Source organism: Panthera onca, chromosome E1 (genome assembly GCF_046562875.1).
Source record: "Panthera onca isolate mPanOnc1 chromosome E1, mPanOnc1 haplotype 2, whole genome shotgun sequence".
In the NCBI taxonomy this organism is placed as follows: domain Eukaryota; kingdom Metazoa; phylum Chordata; class Mammalia; order Carnivora; family Felidae; genus Panthera; species Panthera onca.
Genome location: NC_138352.1, coordinates 42,415,942 through 42,434,346, shown reverse-complemented (window position 1 = coordinate 42,434,346; position 18,405 = coordinate 42,415,942). Strand labels below are relative to the sequence as shown.

General features: G+C 40.1%; 1 protein-coding gene across 1 annotated transcript in view; it reads right to left on the bottom strand.

Moving 5' to 3' along the window:
• PPM1D (protein phosphatase, Mg2+/Mn2+ dependent 1D) overlaps positions 1-17,889 on the bottom strand; it is a 48,089-nt gene extending 30,200 nt beyond the window's left edge. Inside the window, exons 1-2 of the mRNA XM_060647775.3 lie at positions 17,184-17,889; positions 995-1,223 (exon numbers count right to left, since the gene is read on the bottom strand). Coding sequence (XP_060503758.1) covers positions 995-1,223; positions 17,184-17,655 — 701 coding nt within the window. The 5' untranslated portion in view covers positions 17,656-17,889. The remainder of the gene's footprint in view (positions 1-994; positions 1,224-17,183) is intronic.
• Positions 17,890-18,405: the final 516 nt, after the last annotated feature.

Here is an 18,405-nt window from a genome sequence, read left to right as displayed (position 1 = left end):
CCAGTTTATTAATACTCTGGAAAAAACTATTTTGATCTAATAGAAGGAAGAAAAAGGAGGCAAGAAATAATATGGTAAGACTTTAGTTAGAACAAGTATTTAGAAAATACTGGATTCTATTTAACTTGCCTCATACCCTCAATTTTTAAAAATTAGTATTGGAATAATTTTTAAATGTTCTCATGTTATTCATTCCTCTGGTTTTTAGAATAATCTTGCATTTTAGTGTGCATTATAAAATATGCTAAAGCCACTTTCAGTTCATAGTTTACAAACTACACATTGAAAAAATAACTTGAAACAGACAAAATAAAATAATCAGAAGAAAGGTTTGCAGCAGCACATCTGACTTAAAAATCAAAGAGCTAGGGGCGCCTGGGTGGCTCAGTCGGTTAAGCGTCCGGCTTCGGCTCAGGTCATGATCTCACAGTCCGTGAGTTCGAGCCCCGCGTCGGGCTCTGTGCTGACAGCGCAGAGCCTGGAGCCTGCTTCAGATTCTGTGTCTCCCTCTCTCTCTGCCCCTCCCCTGCTCATGCTCTGCCTCTCTCTGTCTCAAAAATAAATAAAAACATTAAAAAACATTTTTTTAAATAAAAAAATAAAACAAAGAGCTGAAGGTTAACTGTAACAAAATTCTATTCTCAAAGCCAGATTCAAACTGTTCTACTCCAGAATCCTAAGGGCTGTTCTGTTCAGATTCTGAAAGTCATGCTGATCAGTATTTATGTAAAAGGTGATCAGTAAATCCTTGTATGTGTTACTTGACTCCCATTAAAATAGGATTTCCCTCTGGAGCCATTATTAGAAAAAAAAAAAAAGTCAATTCAAAACAATGAGGTAAGTATGAACACAGATGGGTACTTTATTAGGCAAACTAAAAACATGTAATACTGAGAAAATAACTTCAAAAGTGAGTAAAGGTCAATCTGGATAGTAAAGCAGAAAAGGACTAAATAGAACCAAGAGAGGAAAGACAAAACAGCACAATGATTACCTCCCACCAAGTCCTTCGATTCGTTCTCTTTCCTTGGGAAGTTCTGGCTTATGGTCCTGTGTCACCTCCACAGCTCTGACAAAATCATCCTTCGGGTCATCCTGAATTCCAAGAACCACCCCTGAGTCACCCACGTGAGCTACATACATCTTCATGCCCCGTATGATGACCACACTGGCAGTTGTCCCTGATGTGCTGGGAAGACCTGTCATAGTCTTTGGCCATTCTGCTGTAATAAGAAATAAAATATTTTACTCTTCCAGATATAAACATTAGTATTGTATCAGAATAAAAATGGCAACATGTGCTGAATCAGACTTGATTTAGAAAAAAAAAAAAAGACTTGAATTAGCATAGAATAAAATTTAAGAATATTTTTAAAGCTATTCAAAAAACTTGTGTTAATTCCTTCATCAATATATTAATGAATTTTATAAATAATATAATTATATTACAACCATCAAACCAACACTAGGAAAAAAATATTACAGGATAGGGGCAGCTGGGTGGCTCAGTTGATTGAGAGTCTGACTCTGGCTCCAGTCATGATCTCCCTATTCGTGAGTTCAAGCACCATATTGGGCTTGCTGCTGTCAGCCTGTCAACACAGGGCCCACTTTGGATCCTCTGTCTCCCCTCTCCCAACCCCACCCCGCTTGCACTCTCTCAAAAATAAATAAATATTTTTTTTAAAATATATTATAGGATAAAGTAACTAGTTCCAAATGTCTTAGTCCTAACTACATTTAGCAGCAAGGATGTCCTCAGAGTTTTGATACCTCTATAGCCAGTAGCTTAGCATCTATTTATTAATTTCTCTTTGAAAAGATTTCCATAAAAAAGCTACTTGAGTTGTTTTTGCAGTAGCTGTTTTGAATATTCGTAATCTAACAAATAACATTTTTATTGAGCACTTATTGTATACCAGGTTCTGTGCTAAGAGCTTTACATGTATAATCTAAAATAACCACTTGCAAAAACAAAAACAAAAAAACAGCAAAATAACACGTGCATGGGGCGCCTGGGTGGCTCAGTATGCTAAGCATCCAACTTCAGCTCAGGTCATGATCTCATGGTTTGTGGGTTAGAGCCCCATGCTGACAGCTCAGAGCCTGGAGCCTGCCTCAGATTCTATGTCTCCTTCTCTCTACTCCTCCCCCGCTCACACTCTGTCTGTCTCTCTCAAAAATAAACATTAAAAAAAATTTTTTTAATTAAAATAATACTTGCAGCAAACCTCCAAGACAGGTAAAATTATTCCCATTATTTTTATTTTGCAAATAGGGAAATCAATAGGTTGAAATAGTTCAGAAAGTTGCTCAATATCAAGTGGCAGAGACCCAATATATTTAACTCCAAAATCTTAAATGTCTAGTTCATTGTTATTGAAAAACTCTAAATATTCTGGGGGCACCTGGGTGGCTCAGTCAATTAAGGGTCTGACTCTTGATTTCAGCTCAGGTCATGCATGATCTCAGGGTTTGTGAGCTTGAAGCTCAAAGCCTGCCTGGGATTCGCTCTCTGCCCCTCCCCCACTTGTGGGCGCGCTCTGGCTCTCTCAAATAAACTTTTAAAAAACTTGAAATATTCTGTAATATTAAGTAAACTACAATTTATGGTTCAAGATAGCCAACTGAATCCAAACACTGTCACATTCTCACCAAAATCCCATTGAAAGGACAGAATATAAGTATTAGAAAAAGTCCATAGCAGTCATGAACACAGAGAAGGGGCATAAGCAAATCTGAGGAATCCCCAGAATTTTAAAGAAATGGAATTACATTAAAGGAAAAATCAGAATGCAAAACTTGTAATCCAACATAAGCAAAAACCACAGTCAGTAAAGAAAGCAATACATCAGTTTTCCCTGTTAAAAGAGTCCCAGAAAAGCTCAAACTCACAGACAGTGACAGCAGCTGTGTCAGGAATAGATAGCAGAAGTTTGGCAGATATAGTTAAAACTTCAGGAGCTAGGTCAGTGCCTAAACTTCTGCACAATAAAAGGTGAAACATTTTAGTTCTTAAGCTGCCAGTAATTATAATACCTTTCTTTTAAGGGAAGTGATGCATCTGTAGATAGAGACAACAGGGGCTCAAAGGGGATGAGGGATAAGAAATAGGGTCTAAAAAACTGGATGGGGTGCTACACACCTTTCATAGCCACAAGGTTTCTCTAGTGTATTCAGGTTAACTAGAGTTCTTTTCTTTTAAAAAAAAAAAAAAAAAAACATTTATTTACTTTTGAGAGACAGAGCATGAGCAGGGGAGGAATGGAGAGAGAGGGAGACACCGAATCCAGGCTCCAGGCTCTGAGCTGTCAGCAAAGAGCCCGATGCGGGGCTTGAACTCATGGACCGTGAGATCATGACCTGAGCTGAAATCAAGTCGGATGCTTACGCACTGAGCCACTCAGGCGCCCCTACCTAGAGTTCTTTTCTTTACAATATTACATACGCTAAAAAGATATTTCTTGAATCCTACAGTGCATCTCCTCATCTCATCCAGCAGATGGAATCCACCCCACAGAATGTCCTGTCACTCACAGCAGAGGGCTGCTTGCAACATATGAAATAATGGCCCTCACAACTGCTGAGGGAAACCAGAACAGCTACCAATACTGATGAAGCTAGAAATTCACACAATGTAAAACCACTGCAACAGTACTAGACACACAGTAAATGCTCAATAAATGTTAGTTTTTGTTATGACCATTATTTAAGAAAAGCAAAGAGCCTGAGAGGCATCAAGAGGAGTATACAAACAAAAAAGGCCCCCCCCCAAAAAAAATCTGTGGAAAAATCCTAAGAATCTATAGATTATTGGCACTGATAAGGTTCAGTACAGTTATATATTGTTATATAAAATATCAATGCTATTTCTGTAAACCAGCAACAAAAAATTACAGTGTTACAAATGTTGGGGTGCCCGATGGCTCAGCTGGTTGAGCATCTATCTGACTCCTGATTTTGGCTCAGGTCATGATCCCAGGGTTGTGGGATTGAGCCCTATATCCAGCTCTGTGCTGAGCATGGAGACTGCTTAGGATTCTGTCTCTCCATCTGCCCCTTTCCGCTGCTCAGGGGCACACGTTTTCTCTCTCTCTCTCTCTTACTTTTAAAAAAATTACAAAATGTAACTTTTAAAATACCACTCACAATTAACAGCAAAAGGTATATATCTGGGAACATGGCTAACAAATCTCTAACAAGACTTTTATGGAAAAGTTGTAAACCAAAGTATGGTTTACAAGAGAATGGTAAGCACAGAAACGGACCCATGCATAAACACTTGATACACGAACAGTAAAGATAGCATCCAGTACATGAAATTGCAACAAGATTTAAAACAAAACAAAAAACAAAAAACAGGTGTCTGGGTGGCCGACCACGCAGAGCTTGCTTGAGATTCTCTCTCTCCTTCTCTCTCTGCCCCTCCCCTGCTCTCTCTCTCTTTAAATAACCCCAAAACTACCAAACATTTTGGGTCCCTGATGCCAAGCACAAAAAGTCAATTCCAAGTACATCAAATGACTTAATATGAAAGTAAAGCTTAAGCTGCTTAGAAAATATTTAGGAAGGTACATTCATGACCTCAAGATAGGGAAGGATTTCCTAAAGACAAAAGATGGGCTAGCCATATAAAGAAAATGCGAAACTGTACTACCATCAAAATTAAGAATTCTTGTCAGGAGATCCCATGAGTAGAGCGAAAAGATATCTCAAAAAATGGAGTTTGTAATATATATACATTCCACAGGAATGGTATCCAGAATATATAAAATGCTCCTACAAAACAAATCAATAAGACAGACTATGCAATAAAAAATGGACAAAAGGCTTGAACAGGCCTTTTGCATAAAAGGAAATCCAAACAGACAAAAACCATGCAAAGGTATTCAGCTTCTTTAATCAACAGGGAAATATAAAATAAAAACCACAATGAGATTCCACTACACAATTACCAGATCACATAAATAAAAGTCTGACAATAGTAACTGTGATTAGGAATATGGAGCAACATGTTCTATCAACTACTGGTGGGAGTATAAACTGATATAACCACTTGGGAAAACATCTAGGCATTATCAAAAATAAATATACGTATACACTTTGACTACTCACTATCCCTAGACATATACCATAAATCAATGTGTGTATGTGCATATATATATATATATACACACACATATACATACACACAATACATATGAATGTTCAGAGATGCATCATTCATGTGGGCTGAAAAGGAGGAACAACCCAAATGTCCTTCAATGTGACAAAAGACTACAATAGACTACACTACATGTAACATGTAAGAATCTCACAAGAAGCATGAGATAAAAGCAAACCGCATGATTTTCTTCAAAAGAAAACGATCATGTTTTAAAATAAGTAGTAAAACTATTGAGAAAAATAAGTAAATCAGGGCAGCTGGCTCAGTCAGTGGAGCATTCGACTCTTGATCTTGGGGTTGTGGGTCTAAGCCCAACGTTGGGTGAAGAGATTACTTAAAAATAAAATCTTTAAGGAGTATCTGGGTGGCTCAGTCGGTTAAGCATCTAACTCTTGATTTCGGCTCAGGTCATGATTTTGTGGTCATGGAATCAGGCCCCACGTCAGACTCAGTGTAGGGCACAGAGCCTGCTTGGGATTCATTCTCTCTCTCTCTCTCTCTCTCTCTCTCTCTCTCTCCCTCTCCCTCTCCCTCTCCCTCTCCCCCTCCCTCCCTCCCTCCCTCCTTCCCTCCCTCCCTCTCTCTCTGTTCTTTCTCCACTTGTGCTTGCTCTCTCAAAAAAACTTTCTTTTAAAAAGGAAAAAAGAAAGAAAAATAAGTAAATTGCTATAGAACTATCACCACAAAAGTCAGGACAGTGGTTACCCCTTGAGAAGATAAGAATATGAGATCAGAAAAGACATATGTGGCTTCTGTTGTACAGGCAATGTTCTCTTACTTAACTTTTAAAGCTCATTTTGTAACTACTCACTGAAGTGTACATTTACATTTCGTGACATTTTTATATGTATGCTATATTTCACATTTTGTTTAAAGTTAAAAAACAAAAACAAAAAAGCAGGAAGCAAGCATCAATTTTGCATGCATAGATCACAGCAGACAGCTCCCTAGCCCATCTACTTTCCCAGTTTGGTCACAGGTATTACTCCTAGAAGCTCAACCTACAGTATGTTGAATGTTTCTTTCAATTATTTTGTGGGTTAACTACAGCTCCCGCTTAAAATTTTCCTTTTCTTTTTTAACTTTCATTTATTTATTTTTGAGAGAGATGGAGAGAGATGAAAGAGAGAGAGAGAGAGAACAAGTGAAGGAGAGGCAGAGAGAGAGGGAGACAGAATCCAAAGCAGGCTCCAGGCTCTGAGCTGTCAGCACAGAGCCCAATACAGGTCTGGAATTCACGAACTGCGAGATCATGACCTGAGCCAAAGTCGGACACTCAACCAACTGATCCACCCAGTCGCCCCCATAAAACCTTTTCTTTTCAAATAAGCTAAAATAGATTTTTTTTTAAAGTTCTTAGCTGCAAAAAACAATTATCACAGTAAGTATGAATGAGAGAACTCCCAGAAAGGTTCTTAAGCACATTCAGAAAGCAAAATTTACCTAAAATTTACCAGCTGTTTGCAAAAAGCACCTAAACAAGATGGAAAAGAAGAAAAAGAACTTTAAAGAAAAAGAATATTCAAAATTATAATATTAACATTATTTAAATCACATTTTTTGGTCAAAAACACTAATATGTACAAAGTGATATTCTGCAATGATCTAAAAATACTGAACATGCTCTCATCATTTGAAAGTCACCTTTTATCATATGCTACATTTTGCCTCAGACCTATTTCTAGACTCATCCTACTAATCTATTTATGGTTCTTTTCAATAATTAGGAATTTAAGTATTCCCCAATTCTTCTTCTATTTTTAACAATCTTAAGATTTCCATGGGGCGCCTGGGTGGCTCAGTTGGTTGAGTGTCTGACTTCGGCTCAGGTCATGATCCCACAGTCCATGAATTCGAGCCCTGTGTCGGGCTCTGCGCTGACAGCTCAGGGCCTGGAGCCTGCTTCGGATTCTGTGTCTCCCTCTCTCCCTCTGTCCCTACCCTGCTCATGCTCTGTCTCTCTCTGTCTCAAAAATAAATAAAAACATTAAAAAAAAAATTCCAAAAAACTTTAGAAGTTGGAAATTTAAAATAACAAACCCTGTTGAGGTCTGATTAAAACTGCAATAAATTTATATACTAAGGAATCAATATCTTTATAATTAGTGTTCCTTGTTTTCTACTTTACATTTTATTTTAATCTTTTAGTTTTTAAAAAATGACTTAACAGGGCACCTGGGTGGCTCAGTCGGTTAAGCATCCGACTTCAGCTCAGGACACAATCTCACAGTTCGTGAGTTCAAGCCCTGCGCTGGGCTCTGTGCTGATAGCTCAGAGCCTGGAGCCTGCTTGGGATTCTGTGTCTCCCTCTCTCTCTGCCCCTCCCCCGGCTCACACTATGACTATGTCTCTCTCTCTCTCTCTCTCTCTCTCTCTCTCTGTCAAAAATAAACATTAAAAAAAATTTTTTTTCAATGACTTATAAAAGGGGCGCCTGGGTGGCTCAGTCGATTAAGCGTCTAATTGTTGGTTTTTGCTCTGGTCATGATCTCATGGTTCATGAGTTTGAGCCCCACAACAGGCCCTGCACTAGAAGCACAGAGCCTGCTTGGGATCCTCTCTCTTCTCTTTCTCTCTAAATAAACTTTTTTAAAAAATGTATTCAAAAAATTATTTAAAAATAAATGACTTAAAACTAGGAGCATATTAAAAAGACAGTATCATAGGGCGCCTGGGTGGCTCAGTCAGTTAAGCATCCAACTTTGGCTCAGGTTATCATCTCACGGTCTGTGAGTTGGAGCCCTGTGTCGGGTTCTATGCTAACAGCTCAGAGCCTGGAGCCTGCGATTCTGTCTCCCTGTCTCTCTGCTCCTCCTCCATCCACGCTGTCTGTCTCTCTCTCTCTCTCAAAAATAAATAAACATTTTTAAAAATTCAAGAAAAAAAAGGAATTAGGTAAACACTAAAATCTATTTTTTAATATTTTTTTAATGTTTATTTATTGAGAGAGAGAGACAGGGCATGAGCATGGGAGGGGCAGAGAGACAGAATCTAAAGCAGGGGGCTCAAACGTGGGGCTCAAACTCACGAACTGTGAGATCACAACCTGAGCTGAAGTTGGACACTCAACCAACTGAGCCACTCAAGCGTTCCAACACTAAAATCTTTTAAACACATTTTATTGACCCTTCTCTTGAGGCAAGAATATTAGTCAAAGAAGCCGCAACTAAAATGGGTTCCTTGATCTGTGTAGGGATTAGAGAACCATGAGGTTACAGAGATCAGATAGGAGTAACTAGTTAGATAGGAGTAGTTAACGCAAAGCAAAGTTGGTAGGGTTACCTTACCTAACTGACAACAGGGCAGAGGGAAAAAAATGCATCTCCAGAATGGTCACTCACAAGGCCTTATTTGATTCAAAGAATCAAAAACAAAACAAAACAAGAAACAAAACAAAAACCAAAAACTTTTCCTAGTTTAATTAAAGAAATCATTAACCTTCTTCAAAATGGTATATGGCCATTTACATGTACTTGTACACCAAGGAAAGAGAAATACCCACATCATTGAGTAACTAATGAACGATGGCTCTAAGATAATAATTCTGGAGCTACAGAACACAACCACAGTCCACTGGTCATGGGCTAAGGCTCATGGAGACCAAGTACTAAATAGCACTTTGAATCCAGTCCACCTCAGGCTCAGTGGAACCCCAAGCCTATGCCACAGCTAGTTTAGTCCCCAAATAATTGCAGCAACTAATAGCTTCTCCTCATAGCTCTTAATTGACGAGTCAGGAAGCCTATTATACTTGAAGAGGCCAAGTGTTAAGATTTTAGAGCACCCCAACAATGATACTCTCCTCCAAAATAGTAAATGAAAAGCATTATCTCATCTCTCAAAGAATCACAAAGATTGGTTGGCACCATTAAAACATGAAAGCAGGGGTAGGGATCCAACATATTTAATTCTATAGTTTGACCACTGCAAAAGTTCTGACAGTTCTTAGAAAACGACAGTGAATTACATTCAGTGGTGATCCTAAATGCAACTGCTGTTTCTGATTTATCCTCTTTAGTAAAACAAATAAATACAGACTTGGCTATCTGGTATGCATTCAGCAGCAGGGCCCTGATGAAACTGCTACTTAAATTCCTGGAGATACCCAGGCTTCTGATCTTTCTGAGACCTGTTTCTTTGGATTTACTTTTTTTCTTTTTTGCATAAAATGAAGTAATTATGCATGAATAATTCAGAGAATTTCTTGTTCTTGAACAGATAGAGACTAAATAGCCAACAGTATATCCCATCACTCCCAAGTACTATCACAGTATCTAATTCCTATAAACAAGGGCATTCTCCTACAGGTCCACAATCAACCATCAAAATCAGGAAATTAACAGATACCATACTACCAACTAATCTACAGATCTCATTCAAATTTTCATCAATTATCCTAACAATATGCTTTATAATAAAATGATAAAATTCAGGACCTCTTTATTATATTTACTCATATCTCTTTAGCCTTTCAATCTGGAAAAATTCTTGTTTCCTTGATGCTTTTTAAGAGTACTAGATCAATCATTTCAAGAATGTCTCTCCATTTGGGTTTGTTTCATGTTTCCTCATGTTTGTATTCAGATTATGCATTTTTGGCAGGAATAACACAGAAGTGTTAAATATCTTCTCATTGCTGGCAGTATGCAATCTCAACTTATTCATTAAAATAACGCTACCTTTGGTCACTTAAGGTCGTGTCTACCAGGTTTCTCCACTCTAATCTTTTTCCTCTTGTAATTAATAAGTATTTTGTGGGAAGATAATCTGAGACCATGTAAAAAATCCTTGTAGTGGGTTGAATGAAATATAGGTCCACCCTGAACCTGTGAATGTGACCTTATTTGGGAAAAAGATCTTTACAGGTGTAATTAGGTTAAAGATCTTAAGAGATCATCCTGGATTAGACTGGGCCCTAAATTTTGGATTTAGTGCCCTTAAAGGGAACAAGTGCCCTTAAAAGAGAAGGGAAGAAGACACAGAGAAAGGGATATAAAGATGGTGGATGGGGCTCCTGGCTGGCTCAGTCAGTGGAACACACAACTCTTGATCTCAGGGCTGTGAGTTCCAGCCCCACTTTGTGTGTACACAATGCTTTAAAACAGGGGTGCCTGGATGGCTCAGTTAAGCATCCGAATGGATTTCTGATTTCAGCTCAGGTCATGATCTCACGGTCCACAAGTTCAAGCCCCACATCAGTCTTACACTGACAGCGTGGACTCTGCTTCGGATGTTCTCTCTCCCTCAATCTGGCCCTCCCCACTGTGTGTACGCCCTCTCTCCCTGTCCCCTCTCTTTCTCTTTCTCAAATAAATAAACCTAAAAAAAAAAAAAAAAAAGTTGCTTAAAAATAAAATCTTAAAAAAAAAAAAAAGACGGTGGCAACTAGGTGATAAATCTACAAGCCAAGAAATGCCAAGGATTGCTGGAAGCCACCAGAAGCTAGGAGAGAGCATGGAACAGATTCTCCCTCAGAGCTTCCAAAACAGAGGCTAACACCTTGATTTCAGATGTCAGACCTCCAGAACCATAAAAGAGTAAATTTCTGTTATGTTAAGCTACTCAATTCATGCTAATTTATTATAACACCTTTAAGAAACTAATATAATTCTGTTCCTCAAATTTTCACCCACTAGTTTTAGCATTCACTTATGTCTCCTGATTGAATCATTATTATGATGGTTACTAAACATGATTCTCTATCATTCCTGCTACATTTATTAGTGGCCTTTCTACTGTAAAGCCTTACACATTTGTAATAGCCAAAACTGAAGACAACCCAAATGTCCATCAGTAGGTGAATGGATAAACAAATTGTGGTGTATCTACACAATGGAATGCTACTCAGTAATAAAAAGGAATGAACTACTGATATATGCCAAAACATGTGGTAACAGAAATTATCTAATACTGATCGAAAGAAATGATTGACAAAAATAGAAAAAATCTAGTACTGGATAAATATGGCAAACTCTTTCGAACATGTGATGTGTGAGAAGGTGAAGGTCCTTGAAAGTAAAAACAGAAATACCAAACCAAAATAAAGATACAGGTTTAAAATTCTCTGATTTAAGAGAACTCTTCTTCAAATTTAATTCTATCACACTTTCCCTTATCTTTCCTTCTATCCCTCCCATTCTCTTTCAGTGTTGGTCTCATTTCTAAATTTAAGGAAAATGAAAACTATCTGCCAAACCTATTCTTCAGCAGCACCTAGGTGGCTCAGTCAGTTGTGCATCAGATTCTTGATTTAGGCTCAGGTCATGATCTCACAGTTTATGAGTTCAAGCCCGGCGTCAGACTCTGTTCTGACAGCTCAGATCTGGAGACTGCTTTGGATTCTGTGCCTCTGTCTGTCTCTCTCTCTCTCTCTAAAATGTCCCCCCCCCCCAAAAAATAAACATTAAAAAAAAATTTTTAAAGCACAAACTTTAAAACATTATTTCTTAGAAGGCGAGCATAACACAAGAATAACGCATACATGTGAATACACATAAATTAGGTACGTATTATAACTTGGGAACAAAGAGTAAAGAAAATAAGAAAATAATATGAAAAAAAATGACTTTAATTCCATTTCTAGGGTTTCTACCCAAAAGAAATGAAAACAGAATCAAACAAACCTATGTTCACAGCAGCATTATCCATGCTAGCCAAAAGGTGGATACAACCCAAATGTCTATCAACAGATGAATGGATAGACAAAATGTCATATATACACAGGATAGAATATTATTCACCATTAAAAAGGAAAAAATCCTGATACATGGCTATAATCTGGATGAACCTTAAAGACATTATGCTAAGTGAGATAAGACACAAAAAGACAAATATTACATGATTCCACTTATACGGGGTACCTAGAATAGGTAAATTCATAGTGACACTAAGTAAAACAGACGTTACCAGGGGCTAGGGATGAGGGTAATAGGGAATTACTGTTTAATGATTACAGTTTCTGTATGGGAGGATGAACAAATTCTGAAAATGGACAATAGTGATGGTTGCACAATACTGTGAGTATACTGAACTGTATACATAAAATTGGCTAAAATGGTAAATCTTGTATGTATTTTACCACAATTTTTTAAATGGGAAAAAATTTTGTATTAAAAAATAGAAATAAAAAATCCAATTTAATCATTTCACCCACAGAAATTCAACTAAACTAGCAGCTACTTTAAGCAAGAAATCAGCTCTAAGAGATTAATTATGAAGTATGTAAGGCATGCCCAACCAAAAGACCTCAAAATTTACCTGAAAGACAGAAAAAAACATAATGGTCATCTCACAATTGTCTGTGTGATCTTTACCGGGATTTCACAAAGCCAAACTCTTTTCATAATAATTCTAAGAGCTTATTTGCCCTTTTCACTGTGTTGACATTTGAACTGATGGTTCAAAAGCAGTGGTTTGTAAAACTGCTGGTGCCTTAGCAGGAATCAAGGCAGTGACACCAAACTGAATTAGTAGTCTCTGTATTCTCCATAGCCACCCACTTACAGTTAAAAAAAAAAAAAACCAAGTGGGGGGGGAGGTGGGTCGGGGGGGGGGGGGAACCAAACCAGTTTTACTTAATGTCCTTGATGTCGCAATAAAAAATTAATTTTATTAAGCCTCCACCCATGAACACATGTCTTTTTATATTCTGTAGAGAAAGGGAAGTACATACAACAGGCTTCTGTTGCATATTATGCCTGTCTAGAGGAAAAGTACCTTTGACTCTGTGAGTTATGAAATGATCTAGCCCATTTTTCACGGACCATCATTTTTACTTGCAATACTGATAAACTATATTAACAACACTTGGGCATTTGACATACATTTTCTTCAAAATGAACAAAGTGAAGGGCGCCTGGGTGACCCAGTTGGTTAAACGTCGGACTAATGATTTCTGCTCAGGTCACGATCTCACGGTTCGTGAGTTCAAGCCCCATATCAGGCTCTGCACTGACAGCATGGAGCCTGCTTGGGATTCTCTCTCTGCCCCTTCCCCATGCATGTGCCCAAGCACACTCTTTCTCAAATAAAATAAACTTAAAAAAATAATAAACAAGGGGCACCTGGGTGGCTCAGTCGGTTGAGCATCCAACTTCAGCTCAGGTCATGATCTCACAGCTGGTGAGTTGGAGCCCTGCATTGGGCTCTGTGTTGATAGCTCAGAGCCTGGAGCCTTCTTCAGATTCTGCGTCTCCCTCTCTTTCTCTCTGCCCTTCCCTGCTTGTGCTCTCTGTCTCACTTAAAAATAAATTTAAAAACATTAAAAAATAAATAAAAAGTAAACAATATGTACAAAGTGAGCTCTTGACTTCAAGAAAAACAACTGGCAGTATTTGTTGCCAGTGATAAACTTTTTCTTTTTTTTTGAGAAAGCAAGAGAGCACAAGTGGGGGAGGGGGAGAGAGAGAGAGAAAGAGAGAATTCCAAGCAGGCTCTGCTCTGTCAGCACAGAGCCCAATTTGGGGCTCAAACTCATGAACCGTGAGATCATGATCTGGGCCAAAATCAAGAGTTGGACGCTTAACTAACTGAGCCACCCAGGTGCCCTGCCAGCGATGAATTTCTAATTGCTGCTTAAAAACTCACATTTTGGAAAATGTGTATTCACTACAGTGAACTTGATAGCTTCCCAATCTTAAGACTTTTCTGATGAGATCAGGAATATTAACAAATGTGATATTTTCATATTGCATAATAAAATGTCAATATTTCGAAAATCGGCATAATTCAGTGATTATTTCCCAAATGACTAATGTACCATGTCATAAATTACACACGGGTAATGATTCATGATTCATTCAAAGTGCAAGGCAGACCAATCAATCAGGTTTCAGATTCCATTTTTACCAACCTTAAGAAACTATCACTTTGGTGTAGGATATCCACAATTATCTGAAAACACCACTAAACTATTCCTCCCTTATCCTATTATATATGTGAGGTTGCCTTTTCTTTATATACTTCAACCAGAAAACCCAACACAATAGACTGAATGCAGAAACAGATATGAGAATATTTATTTCAATATTTCTTATTTCAGAAAAAAGCATTTTCACTTAAATTATATATTGGGGTGCCTGGATGGCTCAGTCAGTTAAGCCTCCCAGGTCATGATCTCATGGTTCATGAGTTCAAGCCCCACATCGGGCTCTGTGCTGACAGCTCAGAGCCTCCAGCCTGCTTCAGATTCTGTCCCTCCTTCTCTCTTTGTCCCTCCCCCGCTCACACTCTGTCTCTCAAAAATGAATAAACGTTAAAAAAAATTTTAATTATATATTAATAATGACTATTTATTGAATAATGAATATGATGAATTATGAATATGTTCATTTAAATGTATTAACATACATTTGATTTACTTTTAATAGGTTAATAAGTATTTTTAAATGTTCTCAGTTTTAATTTCTCACAGTGCAAATATAATGGATGTAGTCCACATAAACAAAAGCTCTTCAGGGTCCTCAATCATTTAAGAGTAAAAAGGGTTCTGAGAGCAGAAAGTTTGAGAACCACTGCTATAACCTAGGGAGCACTACAAAAGTAGAAACAAAGGATGCTTAATTCCAAAAGAAACAGAAACCTTCACAGAAGAAAACATATTGACTTAGAAACTTAGAGGAGTTTATTTTTCAGTTTTCTTTTTTGGGGGAGAATTCAAGAAAATGGAGTATTTCAATGTGCTCTGGGACGGTGAAAAGACTAATGTAATAGAAATGTGGGTAACAAATAAAATTGAATAAAGAGTCTAAAGTTGGACTGGGAAGGGCTTACCCTATAAATTATAAACGCAGTTCATTTATATAGAAAATGAGGGGCCATCCATGAATTTGGGACTGAAGAACAATTTTTTTCTAACAACCTTTATCTCCTGGGTGTGCCTGGGTGGCTCAGTCAGTTAAGCATCTGACTTTTGATTTCCACTCAGTTCACGATCTCACAGTTCATGAGTTTGAGCTAACAGCGCATAGCCTGTTTGAGATTCTCTCTCTCCCTCTCTCTGTCCCTCCTCTGTTTCTCTCTCTCAAAATAAATAAACTTAAAAAAAAATCTGCAACTCCTGTGTCAAGACTTTCATATACTCAGCATATTCCTTTTTTTTAGGTTTATTTATTTTGAGAGACAGAGAGGGAATTAGTGGGGGAGGGGAAGAAAGAGACAGGAACCTAGGATCCAAAGCAAGCTCTGTGTTGACAGCAGAGACCTGAATGCAGGGTCTGGAACTCAAAAACAGCAAGATCGTGACCTGAGCCGAAGTTGGACACTTAACCTACTGAGCAACCCAGGCAACTTAACCTACTGAGCAACCCAGGCACCCCAATATTTTTTTTTTCAAGTTTTGAGTACAAGGCTTAGCTGTGGAACAAAGCAAACTTTAACATCCGTTTGGTGTATAAGGCTCTAAACTATGCCTCATAAGAGTGAAAGTCTGATTTAAAAAGTATGTGTATGTCAAAAAACATACACATTCACATTTGACAGCATTGTCCCTGCCTTATTAAAAAAATGCTCAAGTAACAAGGTTTATACTTTATACTTTTAGTTCAAATATATGGCACACTCATGCTGCTCCAAGTGTACTGCAAAATAAATAGGCCTCTAAATACTTCTTTGTGTCTAATCTTCCTCTATCTTGATGTCCACTCCTAGCTGCCCTGTAGGCAATGAAATGACATATTTCTGGAATATACTGCAGCGCTTTCCAGCTCTGCTCTGCCTACACGAAAACAAAACAAATAATAGGGGCCTCTGGGATTGGATGGGAAACGCCTCTGACAGGAGGACTGGCTGTTCTATGAGTCAATCAAACAATTCTTGGCAGAAAGCCAGACAAATAGAAAACAGACTTTGAAAGAAGCTAGTCTACAACTCTGACAATACCTTATAAAAACTGTTCTTTATTTGACCAATTTTTACACTCTTCTATCCCCCTGTCCCGCTGCCGAAAATAAAGCAATATTATGCTACCACAAACAAGAGAATTTTTTAAATGACAGAGGTTATTATCCTCTCTCTAAAAAAAAGCTCATGCCATTCATTCGGAGTAATGGATAAGCGCCTATAACTCTGTATAACGCATGTTGGGTACAGAAACAATGGCTGCTTTAGAAAACATTTAAAGCTTAGAGGAAACTACAACTCTGCTGAATTTTTAAAAATAAACCTATTTCCTTTTAGCATATCAGTAATTTCTCCTGTTACTTTGACCGGCAGTTACAACTTTTAAGTAGTAAAAGTGAGAACTGGTGAGAATTATCTGATGGCTTAGCTAAGGCAACTATTAAAAAAAAAAAAAAAAAAAGTATACTTTTAAAAAGCCCTAGTCGAATTTAACACACACGCCTAAGGCGGGGCCAGTTTGAGACATAGCAATGCATTCCCCGCTTTTTTTTTTTCCCATAAGCAGTATAAGCATAAAGATCTTTAAAACATTTGATGATAAGCAACCGAATTCCTCCCAAGACTTAACTCGTTGGATAATTACATTTAACCTTATTAAATTAGTCTGCAGTATACTTCAACTACCAACCACCCGGGGTCAATTTGGTGAACCGACACCACCGGTAGGAGGCAACCGACAGGGACAAGTCCTTCCAGAGCAAAATTATGACAGATTCTTGGGAAGCACTCTCATTTTTGCCGTCTCCCGCTTCCTTTGCGCGTGGCCCAGGTAACAACGTATTTTCAGTTCATCTTTTGGCCAAAATCTGGCGCCAGGTTTCAAACACATTTCCGCAGGCTGCCACCAAAGTGACGCTGGGAGAGGACCGCTTCCCTGGGTCCTTGGAAGGTGGAAATTAAGCGCGGGCCGACTGCGGGGAGACAGCGATCCGATCTTTCCCAAAGCCACTTCGCCCGACCCTCCACCCTCGAAAGCGCTATTCAACCTAGGAGAGACTTCACTTACAACCAAGGTGCACTTTGTAGCGATCTGGGTGCCGGGGGCCCACTCGGGGCTGGCGCTCTTATAAGAGCCCTCAACTGCACGAAGAAGAGACAAACAAGCCAGCGAACTTACCCAGTTTCTTCCACATGGCGAGGTGACAAGCTAGGAAGCCTTTGCGGATGGCAGCGCAAACCTTCGCCGGCTCGGACGAGGTGAATCCCTTCTGCTTCTTGATGAAACCCCACAAATGCTCCCGGGCAAACTGTGCCGCCTCCCGCCCGCCGTGACCGTCGCACACGGCGAAAAATGCCACTGAGGAACGGCGGCGGCAGCAGCGACCGGGAGTTGGTGAGGCCGCGGAGTCCGGGGGAGGGTCGCGAGCTTCTCGGGCTGCCGCCGCCGGGCCTCTCCCCGAGACTTCGCTGCCAGCAAGAGTCGACGGTGACCGCTGCGGAGGCGACGGCTGAGAGAGCGACCGCCGCGTCGGGGGCTTTTCTTCAGCCGTCGGCTCGGGCTCCACCACGATTTGAGTAACGTCCTCCATGTACTTCCTCCCGCCCTGGTCGGAGAAGACGCTCACTCCTAGCGAGTACAGCCCCGCCATGGCCGGCTGGCCGGGATCCCGCCGGTCCCACGCAGCCCGCCGAATCTGGCGGCGGGAGACACACTCCGCGCCCGCCGGCCAACTATTGTTTACCTTCGACGACGCCGAGAGGGGGGAGGAGGCGGTCCCGGAGGGGGGGCACGCGATGTCGGGACTTGTCCGCGAGAGCTGGGCCGGGGCTCTAGGGCGAGAGGAGCCGAGCAGCTGCGCCTGCGCAATGCGCTTCCCCGCCTGCCCGCGCCCACCACACAAATCAGACGTTCTCCTTGGCTGTCGTCATTCGGCTCTCTGGGCCTGACCAATCCGGAGTCGGGTTGGGGCAAACCCGCCCCCAACCCTCGCTCCTACCGGCAACGGCCGAGCTTCATCCTCCGTGCGCGGGCACTGGGCCCGCGCGCTGCCCTGCCGGGCTTTCCGCTCTGCCGTGGGTGTTGTCGCCTCCGGGTTTTCGTCGGATGCTGAGCACTTGTACAGCTTGGGCTGTCACCTTTATTGCTCAGTCGCCGGGATCGTAATGCAGCCTACTGCGCTTGGCGTTCCGCCGCTCGCCTGAGTGGGAAGCCGCGTAGGCTCGGGCCTCCCACGAGTGGAGAATCTGGGAAGGAGAAACCTTTCATTCGTTGAAGTGAAATGGCGGGAAACTCCACTTAGGAAGGTAGTTGTGAAAAGGCTGGAAAAAGTGTGGCACTCTTGAACTGGATTTGGGTGGGATGTATCCGACTGGCAGGGAATCCAGTTTGTGTTGTTAAG